Raw genomic sequence first — 17,624 nt, 5'->3', positions numbered from 1 at the left:
CAGATGGGTATGGCGCGTAGGAGAAATGGGCATTGTAGCTTTCTGTTCTCTTCTGCATTGTGCAGATATATTTCTTCTGTGCTTCCGAACATATTTTAAATCACTTAATATTTTATTCTGTCCCCACGGCTACTTTTTTTGTTCAGAACAGGAGTCACTAAGTCATTGTCTCAAAACAGAGTTCAGCCCTTTGAGAAATGCTACTTCTGACACGCACCACCATCACCCACATTTCCTAGTCCCTCACTTAGGTGTGGTATGCCTAATGCATGCTTGTTGACTGGCACCAGTTAGGGTGTTGTGGGTCAGTCTAGGTATTGACATGTGTGTTCTGGAAGTGCCTCCCTTGTTGTGCTAAGCTGGCTAGATGCTGCTTGGGTTCCTCCCAGTCCTGGTGATATTATTTGATCCCAAATGGTGGTAATTTAGTGGCATAGTTCCGGTGCAGACACTAACTATAATGGACTTGGTTTATCCTTGGCATTGTAAGGATTGCTCATTCAGGTGATCTTTAGCAATCATTAACAAGTTTGAATAAAGTCTTAGGATATTCAGTCCTCAATTCCTATATCAATTAGCACAGAAGGACTTGCATTGCGCATGAGTTACTCAGTAACACCAGCTAATCTAGTGATGATGATGAGAGTACAGCCCTAGTTTGCAGTCATTTTATAACAAAGGTATTGATGAAGATTCGGGACGCGGGTGGCGCTGTGGGTAAAACCTCAGTGCCTAGGACTTGCTGATTGTAAGGTCGGCGGTTCGAATCCCTGCAGCGGGGTGAGCTCCCGTCGTTTGGTCCCAGCTCCTGCCCACCTACCAGTTCGAAAGCACCCCTAAGTGCAAGTAGATAAATAGGTACCCCTTTATAGCGGGAAGGTAAACAGCGTTTCCGTGTGCAGCGCTGGTGCTGGCTCGTCACGCTGGCCACGTGACCCGGAAGTGTCTTCGGACGGCGCCGGCTCACGGCCTCTTGAGCGAGATGAGTGCGCAACCCTAGAGTCGGTCACGACTGGCCTGTATGGGCAGGGGTACCTTTACCTTTTTATTGATGAAGATTGGAAGAGCCACTGGCTCTGTGTACTGACTCAACACCCTCAGGAGCCACAGTACCTCCGGTAAGCTTTTTAACCTCTCTTGTCCACTATGAACAGCAACAGAGGATTTACTAAAGCTTTCCCCTTTGTATGCACTGTAGCTCAGCTGGAACTGCTGTATTTCGGATCCCTTCCAACTGTGTGCATTTATACCTATAACACAGGATAACACTTCATGCTTCTGATGAAGTGGACTCTGTTCCACAAATGGTTATGTCCTAATAAACATGTTAGTTTTTAAAATGACACAAGATACTTTGCTGTGGTTGCTGTGACATACTAACATGGCCACCACACTGAAACTCATAATTTTTCTTTGTCTTGATCTGAGTAGCAAAGGTAGTGCCGCCACCAAGTTCTTCAGGGGCATCTTTTGCAATTGTTCTTGAACTTGTCTGAAGCAAACAGGCCAACGCTCCCTCTCAGTGAAATGAAGAGCTCATTTCAAATTCCACAGATGGAGATGCATGTCCCCATGTGAGGGAGTGCTAGAGTTTGGGCAGTGCGACTAACTTTCCTTTTGGCCCCTCATGCTCCTGCTCGCAGGCAGTTCTGCATCCTTTTGCAAAGTGGTGGGAAACTGCTACAAAATGGAGCTCCCTTTACAGGTTGAAAATGTGTGCCATTCCCTCGCTTCTGCTTAGCTCTAGTTTGAGATGCATAATCAGCCAAGGCTCTGCCAAAGCCCACTGTTGGTTTTCCCTCTAGAGAGCCCTGGGCTTGTCAAAAGTGGGTAATGGATTGGGATGTAGGATCCTTGGAATCAGGAGTTAAACTAGGAGCTGGATTAAGCCCTGAAATGGCCAGATGGCCAGTTTTGTTTGCTGTCTGGTATCTCCTGACTGCCATTTATTCAAAGCTCAACTTTTTATCTCCATGTGTTTGAGTTTATTTTGGAATCTGTTCTTCAGATAGATGGTTCATCTTTTAAAAACAACATCCTGCAGTGGTACTAATTAATGATCGGTCTTTAATAACAGCTTCTTACTTGTCCTGGAACTGCACATGCTTTAGTATTTAAACTTGATTGCAAGGTCACATGGAAATGACAGTGTCAGGTGAGATCTGCAAACATTATTAGAGAGTGCTCATGTGATTTGTTCTAAATGCAGGTCTTTGGGGCTGTGTTTGCCATTTAACACCTTTGTCACTGGCTACTAGAAATGCACTGGGCTGCAGCTTCCCATAGAGAGTCCATTCATATGGCCAAAGGGCTGGACTGTGGCCAGACTTTTCTAGTAAAAACATTTTGACAGTGGGTTGCTAGAAACAGCAGGTGTTGAATGTTAATTTGCAAAATTTGTGAGAGATGATGACTCTATCTTGAACATACTTAGGCTGTTTTTTTATATTAGAGCAGAAGGAACAATTCAGAAGGGAGAACAGTTGTTCCATATGCCACTCTGGACTTTTAGAATTACTTGGAGCTGGAATTGGCCACAAGACAATGTATTTGAAAATATCACTGTCGTTAATCTAAAATGGCTTGTGGTAATTTGTGGCCTGTCAAGTTGAGCACAACCTACGAGTTGTATGTTGTGATCAGCTAAGTACTTGAGCTGCCCATCTGCAGTCCCAGACAGACAACAAAAGCAGGTTTGAATCCTGGTGGACTGTCATGCAAAAGGAGGTAGTAATATTGCCCCAGTGTACTTCAAGCCGAGTTGGCAAGTGAACAGTTTATTCCCATTTTATCCTTCCAATATACACTATGAGGTCACTCAGTGAGATTCATGGCTGAGCTGGAGTTTGAATTTGGGTCTTCATTATCCAAGCCCAACTTTCTACCCACTATTTCACAGTGGTTCTCATAACTATCATGCTAGGTTATGTCCATGCCTGACTGTATTACACACAGCTGCTAAATGACATTAGCTGTGCTATGCTAGAGATGTCTGTTCTGAACTCAGTGGGGCTTACTTGTGTGAGACTTGCATCCAGGCGAGTCTAGTAATGTATACCACTTTCCATGTTAGTGATTTGATATTGCCTCAGTTTTCCATAGTTCATTACCAGGAAGGGTGAAAATAGGTTGTTACTGCGTTGTGCTTGGAACTGTGGGAAGCGCAGCCTTCCCCAATCTGACAACTTCCAGATGTTCTGGACTAGATTACCCATCAGCCCCTATCAGCATGGCTGTCCAAAACATATGAAAGGCACTAAGTTGGGAAAGGCTACTGTGGAAGAAAACACTCTTTAAAATTTAACATGCACTGAAAACTCCACAAAGTGTTACTTTAGATAAGTCTTGCCAACTTCTGTAGGTATGTGTTTAAAAGATAACCCTTGCCGAAAGGTGGAGTGGGTTTGGCTTTTCTTTTTCTGTTTTGTGACGTTTGTATTATTTCTACATACTTCTAATTCCAAGCATTTAATCTTCTTCAGCTGGGTGTAGACATAACTGGGAGGACCCTTTTGACACCAGGATTTTCTGGAGACAAAGGAATTTAGGGATTTTAGATTTCTATTCAAAATTTTACTGAGAGGAAGGTCCTATGGTACTAATAGTCGGGTGCCACAAATTTTAGCTAACCTTGGTAGCAAGCTGTTATTTATGATTTCCCCAAATCTTCTTCCACTCTTATCAGTTCTCCGGAACACACAACAGACTTGGCATAGACGGGCAAGTTAACCTTTGCCATAGTTCTTTGAAGGTACTCCGAAGTAGTTGGAAGGATTCTTCCTAGATCCTAGGAACTGTGAGGTCCAGTGCAAAAGTGAGAGGCTGACCTCCCCTTCCCCAAGACCCTTGCACATACCAAAGGAGTTAGGCAAGAGTGGGTTTTCTCTCCCTCTTAGCACCAAGTAAGATAAGTCTCCCTCCCTTGTTGTCATGCAGAGAGAACCTTGAAGGGAAGGGAGGGAGGGATGTATCACATCACTCAGGGACTGGGCAGATAGTTGCCAGGAAGACATGACTGTATTTATGGAACTCTATTAATGGGACTTCATAGTCAGCATGTTCATAATTACTTTTAATGTAAAAACAGGGCAGTTGGTAGTGTGCGCTTTTGTGCCGCTCTGTTGAGATGCTTTGTTCTAGACATTTCCAAGGTCTCATTCAGAAACCTACTTCAACAACTGCAGATTTCAGCCATTGAGAATCTAGTGGGGTGGCAAAAGTCTTATTCTGTATTCATTTTTAAATGAACTTCATGTAATGCAAAACCTTATTCTAAAGTGTGGTATGTTGGTAAGGTGTCTGTTGGTTTCTGAATTTTGTCGCAGAATCCATTTGCGCCACTTATTATAAAACAGAATGTTGTAGTGCAGGGAGCTCCTGTTCAGCAATGCCTTTTCTTTCCCTCCAACAGATAGTCAGCATTCTGTGGTTACTGAGCACGCACTGGGATCTTTGGGGTCCCCCCATTTAGGACTTTTTTGTGCTTATACAAATTTGCGGGTTCCCCCAAGCCTGGTGATACTTTCTTCCTCTTCCTTGTGCTTTCTTACCTACATAAACGATGGTATTCACAGAAGTATATAATGATTTTAGGTAGCTGTGGTTGGCAATTTCAAACCCTTCGTTATACTATTTTTGTACTTCCACTTCTTTTCTTTCCAGAATAGAAACTACCTGGTTGAAGGACATTCCTCTCTTAACCTCATTTGTTACTGACGTAAAGCAGCAGCTGTACCCATTGTGAGGGAGGCTTTGCAGGTGTGCGTGTCTGGCTCTTTGGTTTGTCTCCAAAGCTTTTACTGCAGTTTCATTCATCCAGTCCTCTTTCCTGTTGTCTACTTTCCTGGTGCTTATCATGCAAATGGGAGTAGCTCAGGATCCAGAGTGCCCTAGTGGCTGGGTAATTCAAGTGCACTTTCAGAAGGGTGTGATGACTAAGAAGTCCTGGAAAATACTGGTGATTCCACTCCTCATTTGTCATATGGGTGTTCACTCCAGAAACTATTGTTGCAAACATCAAATTGTTGTTCATCATTCTTAAATTAGATGATTACAAGTTTGTGGCTCTAAGAATGAAGTAGGTCACTCTGTTCCTTTTTGATTCTGACTTAATAAGGAAGAAGTTGTTTTCAGGTGGAGGAGTTTGGTATATACTCTTGAGTCATTCTAGATAAAGGTGTTGACAGCGTTTGGGATAGTCTGGCAGTTAATTAAAAAGTACTTAGAAAAGGAAGCTCTACATGCCATGTGCCCAATGCCTGGTGATGCTGGCCATGAGATTGCAAAGTGGTGTTTACAGTTCCTGTTGTAAACTTCATGTCAGCAGATCCAACGTGACATGGAGTATAGTACTACTCCAGAACCTGCTGCTTTTGAAATGGAAGCATTGAGACCCCGTATTGTGTGTGAAATTCCACAATATGCATTACATCAGGGCGACCAACATGATGCCACCCAGATGTTGTTAGGCTCCCAGCCCCTTTGTTCCTGACAACTGGCCATTTTGGCTGGGGCTGATCTGAGTTGGCGTTTAACATCTGGAGGGCAGCACACTGGCTACCCCTGCATTACATATATTCAACTACAAATAATCCAGTCTGGACCTAAGAGGCTTCGCTTTCACTTCTCAAAAGAAACCCAGGAGGCAATCTGTTGCCCTGGGAGCATAGGGCAATATCCTCGTGCTTTTTTGGCTCTGAGTTGCCAGGACTCTTTGTCCTGAACATGCAGTGGGTTATTTTGGTAGCTTTCCTCTCGGGAGTGGGATCCCACTCCTCTGCCAGCCCATGAGTGCTTGTGGAGTAGCAAAGTATATTTAGTCCATGATGACTGGACTGTGGTTTGTGTAACATGATGCTTCAATGCCTCCTTGACTGGAATCTCTGTGGTTTATGTTAAAAGAAAGAGAAATGTGTCTGCAGCATGTGGCTGAACATAAATCTCCTGGAAGCTACACAAGAGCTAGTTTTGTCGACTACAAGGCCTTTCTATTAAAACAAAGAGGCCTTCTCCGCAGCTGCTGAAAGATGGGCTTTCAAGGAGGATTCTTCAGCTTTCCTGCAAGATGCAGGTGCTTATTCCTGGCTCTTGGCAGGCAGCTGGAATCAAATAGTGCTGAAGGCACCAAAGGTGGCTTACAGTCAGCCCTTCATCTCAATCAGAGAACAAAAGTGTCAAGAGAACAAAAAACAACAACCTTGTAATGTTAGTGCTGTTCCTATACAGAGATGCTAGCTCTGCATATATGCAGTTCTCAACTCTGGATAAAGGCTGATAGGTAACGGTGTTTTCCTGCAAGATCTACAGCCCAGTACAAACATAATTTCTCAATAGTGATTAAGAGATTAGAATGGGGCCATGGGATCACCCCATTTTCCTTTTTAATTAGAATTTGAAGTCAAGACTTGGAGCTTACTCACCAACTTTGGGTAAAATGGGATCTAATAATTAAGGCTGTTAGAAATTAAGATATTAGGGTTGTGAAGTAATTGAGAAATTTAAGGTAAAGAGGGCTGGGGGAGAAAGCATGCATTCCATAGCATGCTCCCAATATCATGGCCATACAGTAGTTAAGAGATTGACAGGAGAGAGGCCTATGTGTGAACCACCACCCTTATATCTTAGACTTCTTCCTGCTTTGTGCTGAACACTGTTGAACATGTTGTTCACAATAAGCATGAAATGCTTCTTCCTGTTCTGGCTGTTATATCCACTCAATAGCAAAATGTTCTTCTGATTTTGGGGTTCATCCATTTGCTACCCAAGAGTGCCACTCCCATAATTGCACTTGGATCCTGACTTAACCCTTGCAAAAGGGTGAAAACAAACAATATTTAACACTAGTACTAATCCGTTGAGCTGCCCTCACCACATTCATTTATTTGTAGGTTATTTACTGCTATATGTTTAAAGAAGGACAATGGAAACTTTTCAGCCTGTCAGAATAGAGCTTTAGCTCTCTGACCCCAGCAGGCCAAACTGGATAGGTGAGCTGCTGTCTTTTGGAAAGAAAAATGCTTCTTTAAAAAACGGATAATTTTTTAATTCACAAAGGAGCTTGCAGAGCCCTTTACCTGGTGCTTCCCAAGAGCCTGTTGTCATCTTTGCTCCCTGATCTGTAAAAATGGTTTTGTAAGAAGAATCTCATGTTTGCTTTTTGTATGTGCTGCATTGGAAGTTGCCACTGATCAGTCCTTCCATGGCAGTAAACAAAAGTGTGTCTTTGAAACAACACCAGTAGGTCCTCCTTGACCTACTGAGTTTATAGAGCTTTCTCAAGTGCCCTCTATCTCCACAGTAATGTGACAAGAAAATAGGAAGAAAAATGTATACTAGCTGGGGCTGGCACTCAGACTTTAATGCAAGACTTTCTTGACATAATATGCCTCTCCTCAAGATAGCAGGTAAATTGGATTACTAGAAGTATTTCTGGTCATTACTGCAAGAATTGCTTATCTTCCTTTCCCCACCTCACCCCTCCTTGACTTGGTTTATTTATTTGTTGTTAGTGCAGCTTTCTCAGATCTATGTTTACTTTAGTTATTAGCTATTTCTAACCTGTGTATTAGTTGATCTGAGGATGGGGTGTATTTCATTGAAAAGATCTCTGTATAAATAGTCAAACAAAACCATAACTGACAAGTGAAAAACGTAAGAACACTGAGCAGATCAAAATACTTAACTGCAATCAAGAAAGCCCTAATTCCTGAGTAAACAACCAGGCATTGGTGCTGAGACAAGGCCAGTGTTGGTGCTCATTAGACCTCAGAGAGGAAGGTATTCCATAAATGGGGCGGCACAGCAGAGAAGGCTCTTTCCCATGTCAGCATATAATGTATGCACTGCCTGGGAATTTTTAGAAACAAAAAAAATTGTGATTTTTAAATGGATAGTGTGATTGGTGAGTTTGGACCCATCATGTCAAAGATATATTGGTCCACCATCTTTATTCAAATTGGTACCTGGCATCATTGCAGCCCACCACCCCCACCTTGGGAAACATTGTACTGAATTTGGTGACGATCTCTTGAGAGAAGACCAAACATAATGCCAAGAAATGGGCAAAGTCATGCCAAAGTCATATTTTGATCCACCATCTTGATTCAAAATGTTGCCCAATGCTCACAAAGTCTGCCATCCTTACTTTGAGAACCCTCTGGCCTAGTTTGGTGATGATTTTCACTCCCTCCCATTGCAAGAATCTCCTGATCTCATGTTTTCAGAAAGGAGGGGGCGGAAACTGCTCTTCGCTTCTTCCACTCCTGCCTGACTCTGTGGGGGTCTGTGTGTTATCTATGTAGAGATTAGATGGCTGAGTGAGAGCTGTAACACTCAGCTTTCTTCCGGGTTGTTCATACTCTGCTGAGTTTGGTGCTCACAATGGGCAGTTGTGGGTCCAGTGCACTTAGACTTGCTTTCCAGGAGTGGAAGGTCTCTGGAAGTGCTCCAGCCACCTAGCCCAGTCGGGGCAGAATAAGTTGTTGAGCCCAATCGTTGACATCGGCTCAAAGGCGTATCTCAAGAGGCAGGCAAACCTATGCCAGAAAGGGCCCAGTTACATACCATAGTCACAGTTTGGCCCTCAATTCAAAATGGTGCCTGGCACCTAAACATTGAATAGACCCCCCCCCCACCTCAGGACCCCTCGTGCTGCATTTGGCGATGATATCTTGAGAAGCAACCGAACGTATAGAGAACAAACTGACAATCCACTTCCCAAAATTACAGTAGAATTCTCAGTGGCTGAAATTTGCAGTTATTGGGGTAAGTTTCTAAATAAGATATTGGAAATTTCTGGAACCATTACTGACACCTTGAAATCAGACTGGGAAGTATGCTGGCAACCAGCACAGTTCTTTTAGAACTGGAATTATATGGGCCCTCTATGCCAGTGTTTCCCAACCGGTGTTCCGCGGCACACTAGTGTGCCGCGGAGCCTTGCCTGGTGTGCCGTGGGAGGGAGGCGGGCGAGAGGCGGGGCGGCGGCGGCGAGGATCCGCGTCGAGCCGGGGGCGGCTCCGCGGTGGCGGTGCCGAGGTTTCTCTCTCCATTCTCCCCTCACACACACACACAGGAAATAACACAGGATCAGCTGACAGGACCCGGCCAATGGGGCGGCGGCGGGGCAGCGCGCGCAAAAGGGAGGAGCGCGAGACAGCGGACGAGGAGGAGGCCGGCATGTCCGGGCAGCAGCATGGAGCCTTGCATGTCCTTTCAGCCCCGCACCCACCGCAGACCCCTTCCTATGCCACTGGTAGCTAGGCGAGGCGGGGGGCACTGGGCGCCACACCTCGGCGCCTGCAGCGTGCCTGAGCCATGCGTCTGCGGGCGAACTGCCCGCAAGCTCCGCTCTGGCCTCTGCCCACCGCCTCAGCCTCCCTACAGCTGAGGGGGAGGCTGCAGCGAGGCTCCACGCAGCGCGCCCTGCCATGGCTCGCCCCCATGGCACTCGCCCCTGGCTGCAGGACGTGCGCGCCGCCCCGGGCCCCTGAGCGGCTAGCTGCGCCGCTGCGCTGAGCGCAAGGAATACGTCCTCTCCGAGTTCGGCGTCGTCTTCGTGGGCAGCGCGAACCGCATCTCCAGCTTCGGGTGGAACTTTGGCCAGGTAGGGGAAAGCCTTTGGGCAGGGGGGGGTGGAGACCGGGGTGGGGAGGGGTTAGGAGAGATGCTACCGGCGCCGTCCAGAAATGCCCAGAGCAACTGGAGCTCAGCTACGCGCACACATGCGCCCTCCAAATCCCGTTTCCCACCCCTTTCTCAAAAGAAGAGAGAAAAAATGGGTCCTGGGTGTGAAACCAAAGGACCTTTCCAGCTCCTCCTCAATTCCAGGTGTGGATGGCAATGCCTCGTGTCTCCTCCCCCGCGACCAGAGCACACTTCCTAGGCTGGTTGGACGGTCCCTGGGGGTCTTCGGGTTGCCATATTTTGAAGAGCAAAAAACAGGACACATTTGTCGACTTCTGCTTTTAGCTATGGATCAGTGGCCTAGCGTGGGGGGTGCAGGGGGGGCCGGCCACACCGGGCGCAACATCTGGGGGTTAGTGTTAGGGGGCGCAAATCCACGGGTTAGGGGGCGCAAATTACTTGCATTGCCCCGGGTGCTGACAACCCACGCTACGCCACTGCGGCCCTGAACGAGCAGGAGAAGGAGCTCAAGTGACGCTGCGCGCTGACGTCACGGGGCTGTAATGGTGGTGTGCCTCGATATTTTTTTCATCAAACAAGTGTGCCTTTGCCCAAAAAAGGTTGGGAAACACTGCTCTATGCTTCCACTTAAGAGGCTAGCCACACATTCAGCAGTAGCTGCTGCTTCCACGTCACCTTCAGATTTGTCACAGTGGATTGTAGAGCCATTTTGAACCTTATCCCTGGAAATCCAGCTGCCTTATTGACTTTCAGGAGTGTACTACATGTCTCATTTCTTATGGGCTCTGGATCAAAATCAGAAGAATCAGTTAAGCCATGAATTACAACTATGGACAGTAGCGGGAGCAGGGACAGCTCGAATGAATAATGTAGAACCCCTGTAATTCAGCAGAAGAGTCTTGAGGCTTGTAGATGAGCTCCCGTCTGTTCTCTCTGCCAACAGTTGGGCATACTTACCTAAGACAGGGTCATTTGAGGACATTTGGTGCTGCCTGGGTTCTCTTATCTCTCAGGCACAGCATATGTGCCTAGTCTGCTGTCCTCAACAGTTACAGCATCCTTTGCTAAAGGGAAGAAAATGCACTCAAGATATAGCAGAAAGTGTGTGCTGCCAACAAGTCTATAGGTTAAGAGGAAAAGGAAGACCACTTGGAAATGTACATGGGAACAAGTTAGCAGTCCCACAAAAAGTCACAATAATCCGTTGTGTAGGAAAGCAAAATTAATAGTAATTTGCTCTTAAGAATGAATGGAGGAGTGGGTGAGAGTGTATGTGTATGTATACACACACAAACCATGCACATGCACATACGTACGTGTGTGTGTGTATGTGTATGTGTTTATTATCCAAACTGTGCAGAGAAACAAACTGAACAAGATGGAATGAATTTTGATTGTTATTAGTACATTAATGTTGAAAATAAAAACCTGATAGTCTAGTTGTATCAGCACTGAGTCAGCTCTGTGTGCAGTACAGCACGTAATTTCAAACACTGGTTACATCCATCAGAACTGAGACACTTAAATCAGTCCGCTCATCAGAATTGGATTTCTGCTACAGAGTGCTGAATAGCTTGATGGTGTAAGGGTTACCAGTCACCATTTTTCTGACTTCTCCTCCAGAGCTTATTTGTGTCTGATATATGAGAGCTCAGAAGTTACCACCTTGTATTTTAGTAACTCTTCTTTTCATTAATGCTCTCAAATGTTAACTACATGTCTCTTTACTCCTGCTTTGTATGAGGATATATCTCTGCCTCTTCCCTGTTTATGTATCCTATAATATGGTACTTTTTGTTCCTATTGTCAGGCTCAGCCATCGTTTAAACATGCCATCTGATGTTGTCTTCTCTAGGTTGGGATAAACATTCCTATGGCTACCATGGTGATGATGGACACTCCTTCTGCTCTTCAGGGACAGGACAGCCTTATGGCCCCACATTCACTACTGGAGATGTGATTGGCTGCTGTGTAAACCTCATCAACAATACCTGCTTCTACACAAAGAATGGGCACAGTTTAGGTAGGCAAACAAACTTCTGGACCAGCTTTATTTTGTTTTGGGCTTACAAACTGAGCCACTATCTGCTCTTCTTTAATGTGCAATCAGCAGCATGATTTCTTGGGTGAAACAAAACCAACATGATCTCATTTATTTGTGTCAATACTGGTAGATTACAGCTAGTGCTGTGAACAATTCATGTATCTACATCCAGTTTTTTCCTTTACTGCTATCTCTTTGTCCCAGCTGGAAAGGAAGGACTGATAAAGACTTACCGGTACTCCCATTTCTCATGGTTCAGATTGGGAGCAAAAGTTCAAGGTTATTGCTCTATATACACTAAAGCAGACTGTCAGCCCCACTGCAGTTCTCTAAGCAGGTGAATATATTGCTATGTGAATATACAAGATTGAGTGGGGAGGGGGAGAATCTCAGTTAATATTCATTTTAGGGATTCTTGAGCTCACCGTGAAGTGTCTTAATGATTAAACTGATTGCTAGAGAAAAGCAAGCAGCAGCTGAGGAATATTTGATTCAGGATAAATGATGTCTAATGAATTATAATGAAAATGTTTTAATTATCCAAATAGGGAGGGTAGAACTAGACATTGAAAATGCATGGGCATATGACAGCAGTCCAAAGAGGCCAAAATGCCATAGGATAAAACTCATGTGCCAAAGACCTTTGGAGAAGAAGACCCTATATAAGTGTTTATATGCTGATGCTAGAAGCCTCAGAGCCAAGATACATGAGTTGGAGTGCCTGGTTTTAAGGAGAGCAAAGGTACAGTGGGCATCATGGAATCCTAGTGGAACAGAGAGAACCAGTGAAATAAAATTATCTCTGCATATAATCTCATTCGGAAGGGCATACTGGATGAGTTGTTGCTGCTTATGTCAAGGAGGTTGTATAATCCCACAAACTAAAAATCTTAGAAGGGACACCCATCTCAACAGAATTGCTGTGAGTGGCAATACCAAGCTGCCAAAATAATTTAGTACTGGGGATCTTCTAAAATGTTCAAAGCGATCTTGGGATGGAGAATGATACCAAAGAGGTATCCAGAGGAGGAAGTGACTTCAATTATTTCCACATAGACTGGGTACATGCACATTTTAGTCATGACAAAGCGGTAACATTTATAGGTATCCTGAATGACTGAGCCCTAGAAGAGTTGGTCATGGAGCTGACCAGAGGGGAGGTAACCCTGGACTCAATCTTAAGTAGTGCCCAATGTGATGTGAGAACTACTGGAGACCAGAAACCATGGCACTGTCAAATTTAGCTATTTGTAGACAATTGCCAAAAAAAGTCCAACACAGTCACATTTGACTTCAAAAGGGGAAAGTTCCCAAAAATTAGGGGATTGGTAAAAAGGAAGTTGAAATGCAAAGTCAATGTACTCTTAAATGCTTAGCGGTTATTCAAAACTGCAAAAATAAAAGCTCAGCTAGAAATATACTGCAGAGCAGGAAAGGGAACACCGGGGTCAAGAATATGGTAGCAGAGTCTAGTAAGGCTTTCATCTAAAAAATAGAAGTCTTATCCAAATGAGGAGAACCAAAAGGAACATAAACTTTGGCAAATAAAGGGCAGGCAGACAGTAAGGGATGTGAAAAAAGTGAGGAGCACATTGTTGCCCGAAAACATAAAGACCAACAACTAAAAAGTTCTTCAGATGCATTAGAAGCAAGCAGAGAGAGAGGCAGTTGGACATTTGGATGACAGGTATACTAAAGGAGACAGCACTGAAGCTGAGTGAATTCTTTGCATCTTCACTGTGGAAGATACAGGGAAAATTCATGTGCCTGAACTTTCTCAGGAAGTGAGTCTGAGGAACTGAGGTGTCAAGAATCAGGTCCAAGGAACCAGATATGAAAAGGCCCAGATGGCACTCACTCAAGAATTTTTAAATGTGAAGTTGCTGATCTTTAAGAGAAATGTGTAATTTGTCCCCAAGATCAGCCTCCACACCAAGAGAAAGTATGCAGATGACATTATATAATCACATGTGCACAAACTTACTCTTCATTTTGATTTGGGGCTAAGATGTGGAGGTACTGGCCAGAGACTAGAGAGCTATGTAGAGCATGGTAGTCATTTTCCTATCCACTAAAGCCCGCCCGCCCCCAAAACCCTATGGTTTATTTTCCTTTTCTTTCTGAGCCTTCAGTATCATGGTGAGAATGTAGTCAGGTTTCTTTCTTGTAATCCATCAGTCTAGGTCAGGGATGAGCACCTGTGGCCCTCCAGTCTATGTTGGGCTTCAGCTCCTTTAATCCCTGACCATTATCCATGCTGGCTGGAGCTGATGGGAGCTGTAATCCAGCAAAATGTGAAGTCCACGGGTTGCCTGCTCCAGTCTACACAAAGAACAAGTTCAGCATCAAATACAGCTTCCACTGAATAATTATCAGTGAGGTCCTCTAGTGAAGGCACTACATGGGGCTGTTCTCTTTCTAGAATATCAGCAGATTTTAGACAGACTTTCCTGCATTCCCATTGGTTGTTTGTTTGCTTGCATGGATGGATGTTGTCTATAGAATTCAACTGCATTTTGTGCTTTAGTTGTTAATTCTGATTGCAATCAGAGAGAAAGCTAACATACTGGGGAATTTTTTAGTTGTGAGAGAAGTTTGCCAAGCTCTGGTCTCCTTTAATTGTCTTTGAGAGACAGCTGAGGTTTTATATAATGATCCATGGTGTGATGGAAGTAGGATTTTTTCTCTTATCTCTCTATAAATTGATTAAGAGTACAGTAAGCCCACAACTTACACAGGGGTTATATTGCGAGGTACACACCCAAGGCCAAAATTATGTATAGTCAAACGCATCGGGTTCAATGGTGAGTGGGATGGCCAAAGTCTTTTTTCCTAGACTGCCCCCTTTCTATTTTAAAAAAATTGCCAAGCACCTAAAGCTGAACATACACAAGTTAAATGCTTGTAAGTTGCGGACTTACTGTCATTTCAGGACTGGTCAGAGAAAGTACTTCTTCACACAGCACCTATCTCATTGCCTCAGTGCAGTGAAGGCTGTTGGCTTAGATAGCTTTTAAGGGGTACAAATTAGTGGTGGCTTTCCACTTTGTGGCTTCTGGGTGTGATAGCTGAATGGAAAGATCCTGATTCAGAGGCAACACGCCATTGACATCCATTGCTGAGGGACAAAAGCGGGAGATGGCTCTTGCCTCCATCCCCTGCTTGTGGGCTTATCCGGCTGTCCATTTGTGAAGCTTTGCTGGATTGGAGAGTCATTTGGTCTAACCCAACAGATGTTCAGATGGCCTGCTACCAGAACTGCAAGCTTTGTTCTTCTGGCTTCATTGAGGGGAGGATTTTTCCTACTGTGGAGGGCAAAGTTGAGAGACCAAACCTATTCCCAAAAGAACTTCTTGTTGTTGATGGGAATAATAACCTGCTTTCAGAGCATTCAAGTTATTTATTTTAACAATCAGGTGCTATGTTGCAATTACATTAGCACTAATGTGTTTCATGCCCTACTCTTCCCTCTATAGTGCTTGTCGTCCTTTCCAGCCTCCAGCATTGCTGGTCTGTACGTGTTAAAGCTGCTGTGCTTGGCTAAAACTGGAAGCAATCTGTCCTGAGATGCTCCTATTTTAGTGACAGCTTTCTAAATGCCTGTAGAACAACTGTGTCACCAGAGACAGGCAGCCTCTCGTGCAAACCCCAATTAGGGTTAAGTGCACAGAGAGTTGTTCTGGCAAGAGGGAGAAATTGGATGAGCTATCTTCCTGGTATATATCCGTAGTATATTATTGGCTTAGTTCAGGTGGGCCCAGACTGAAGCATAAAGGTTGGTTGGTCAGTCAGTGTAAATTTCACTGATAGGATATTGCACTATAGTTTATGCATATTGCCTTTTCCATTAAGGCTTGTTTCTGGATCTACACATCACCCTGGATCTAAACAGACATGTTTGAAAACTGATATTGTCTGACCAACAGGTCAGATGAGTAGTTTTGTATTCTGGGAGCTCTTTCACACTATTGGATAGAAATTGTTGCATTTCTCAGAGTGTTTGTCTATCCAAAAGTGAACAAAGAGCAAATTCTCTAAAATCAGTTGGACAACAGAAAAATCTTTAGGTGTTTACAGTCAAGAAAGGTAGGACAAAGACAGAGGTCTACAAGGAATGATTTCTGCATGGAGGAACTGCCATCTTCAAGCCTGAGGTGCAGTAGTGAGATCCCTAAAAAGCAAGTGGTATCTTAATGCAGATTCCCCTCTATGGTAAGGATATGAAAAAATAGGTCTCAAATGTAGTGAGGGCCTATGCTGTTGTTTGGTTGCTTAAGATGTGGAGATGATATTTCAGGGCTTCTGAAAATAAGGTGTGTTTTGCAGGGCTGGTTATTTCAATCTAATACCAAAACCTTGTTCTAAAAAAAGAGTCCTGATAGAATTTGACAAAGTAAGAAATCAGTACATTTTGAGGATGGCAGGGAGTGCTTGCAAATTTCACAACCCAAGCTCCTAGTATTCAGTTCTGTAGGATGAGTCTGCCTGACATTTTCCACCCTGCTGTGAAAGAAATCTGCCCCCTCCCCAAGAGCTTAATCTGTTAAAAGGGCTAGGGTATTTTTGGTTCAGATTCCAAATGAAACACCAAAGTTGAAACACCACAGTTGTTTGAGGGGAGGAAATAGATATTTGCTGAATAGCCAGAAACCATAATTTCAAATTTTCAAACAAGAAAGCACAAGTGAAGCCTGGGTAGAAATAACAAACCAGTGATATTAAGTTCAGTAATATCTCTCTCTCCCTCCCTCCCTCTCTCTCTCTCTCTCTCTATATATATATATATGAATCTCTTGTTAATATGTAATCTTATATTCTAGGGCTCAACATCTATACTTGTGAGGTCTTAATTTATCTAAGTTGGTACTCAGCATCTCTTTCAAACCTTCAACCTGGTTTGGAGGAGCCTGATTGTATCAGATGTGGCAAAAGGGAGCAGTTGCAGGCTCCCTGATTCTGCCAGCTAAGTTGACAGCCTTCTTGAGAGCCCTACAACCTTCTTTGAAACTTCTCCTTGAGAGTCCAGTAGTGCATTGCTTTCTTGAAAGGAAAAGGTGGTGATGGTGGAACATCTAGTTTATTGGGAATTAGAGCCGGCAGTGTAATTGACCTTAATCTGGAAATGTACCAAACTCTTTACTTTGAGTTCTGTAACCCTCAGTGTTTTATCTTATCTCACTTGGGTGGAGTGAAATGGCTGTAAGTAGGATACCCTCTGTTAATGCCAGAAACTTCCCTTCCCTTCCCCAAATACAAATTCTCTATCCCTTATATATCCTGTGTTAAAACTTTCATTCAGATCTTCAGTGCACTGTCAGAGGATTATTTTCTGTGGGACAGAATTACTTCTTGGGTGTTGCTTTAATAACAACACCAAAAGCTTTGATTAGATGTGCCTGGAAGCCATTTTGAATTATGCAAAGTATAATGCACAAAGTATCTGTGGTTTTTCTTCAATCAGCGAAAGCTATAGGGGTAAAATGTAGGGTTCTCTGTGTGTGCATCTGCATGCAAATTCTTCTGTAACAAGTAACGTGAAAACTGTTGCTCTTAGACCTGTTTCAGACGTTACTGCAGGGCACCCATATTACAATGACTTTTGTGTCACTTGAATGATTAAGATAGTAGTTTCAGTGTGGATGCAGTCAGCTGGTTTCCATCTTTCTCTAAGTTAGGGTGGGCAACCTGTGGCGTTCCAGATGTTGTTGGAATCTATTTTCCATCAACCCTAGGGATGATGGAAGTTGTAGTCCAACAACATCTGGAGGGCCACAGGTTGTCCACCTCTGCTGTAAAGAGTGAAAGTGACACCTAAGAATTTCAAAGTGAAACATGTCTCCTGAAACAATGGTTCTCTCCAGTACTATGTGCAGTTACCCTGTAATTCTCATTTTAAGGAATGGTATTAAATCATTTGAGTGTGGCAGTGTGTTTT

At 44.0% G+C, this 17,624-nt stretch overlaps 1 protein-coding gene across 2 annotated transcripts in view; it reads left to right on the top strand.

Moving 5' to 3' along the window:
• RANBP10 (RAN binding protein 10) overlaps window positions 1-17,624 on the top strand; it is a 54,382-nt gene that overhangs the window by 12,962 nt on the left and 23,796 nt on the right. For both annotated transcript variants that reach the window (XM_081920331.1, XM_081920330.1), the window contains exon 4: window positions 11,501-11,668. In XM_081920331.1, the coding sequence (XP_081776457.1) occupies window positions 11,501-11,668 (168 nt within the window). The remainder of the gene's footprint in view (window positions 1-11,500; window positions 11,669-17,624) is intronic.

This window comes from Podarcis melisellensis (genome assembly GCF_964234715.1).
Source record: "Podarcis melisellensis genome assembly, chromosome: 8".
Taxonomy (NCBI): domain Eukaryota; kingdom Metazoa; phylum Chordata; class Lepidosauria; order Squamata; family Lacertidae; genus Podarcis; species Podarcis melisellensis.
Note: the sequence above shows the minus strand (reverse complement) of the source record. Positions and strands in the feature narration are given on the sequence as shown.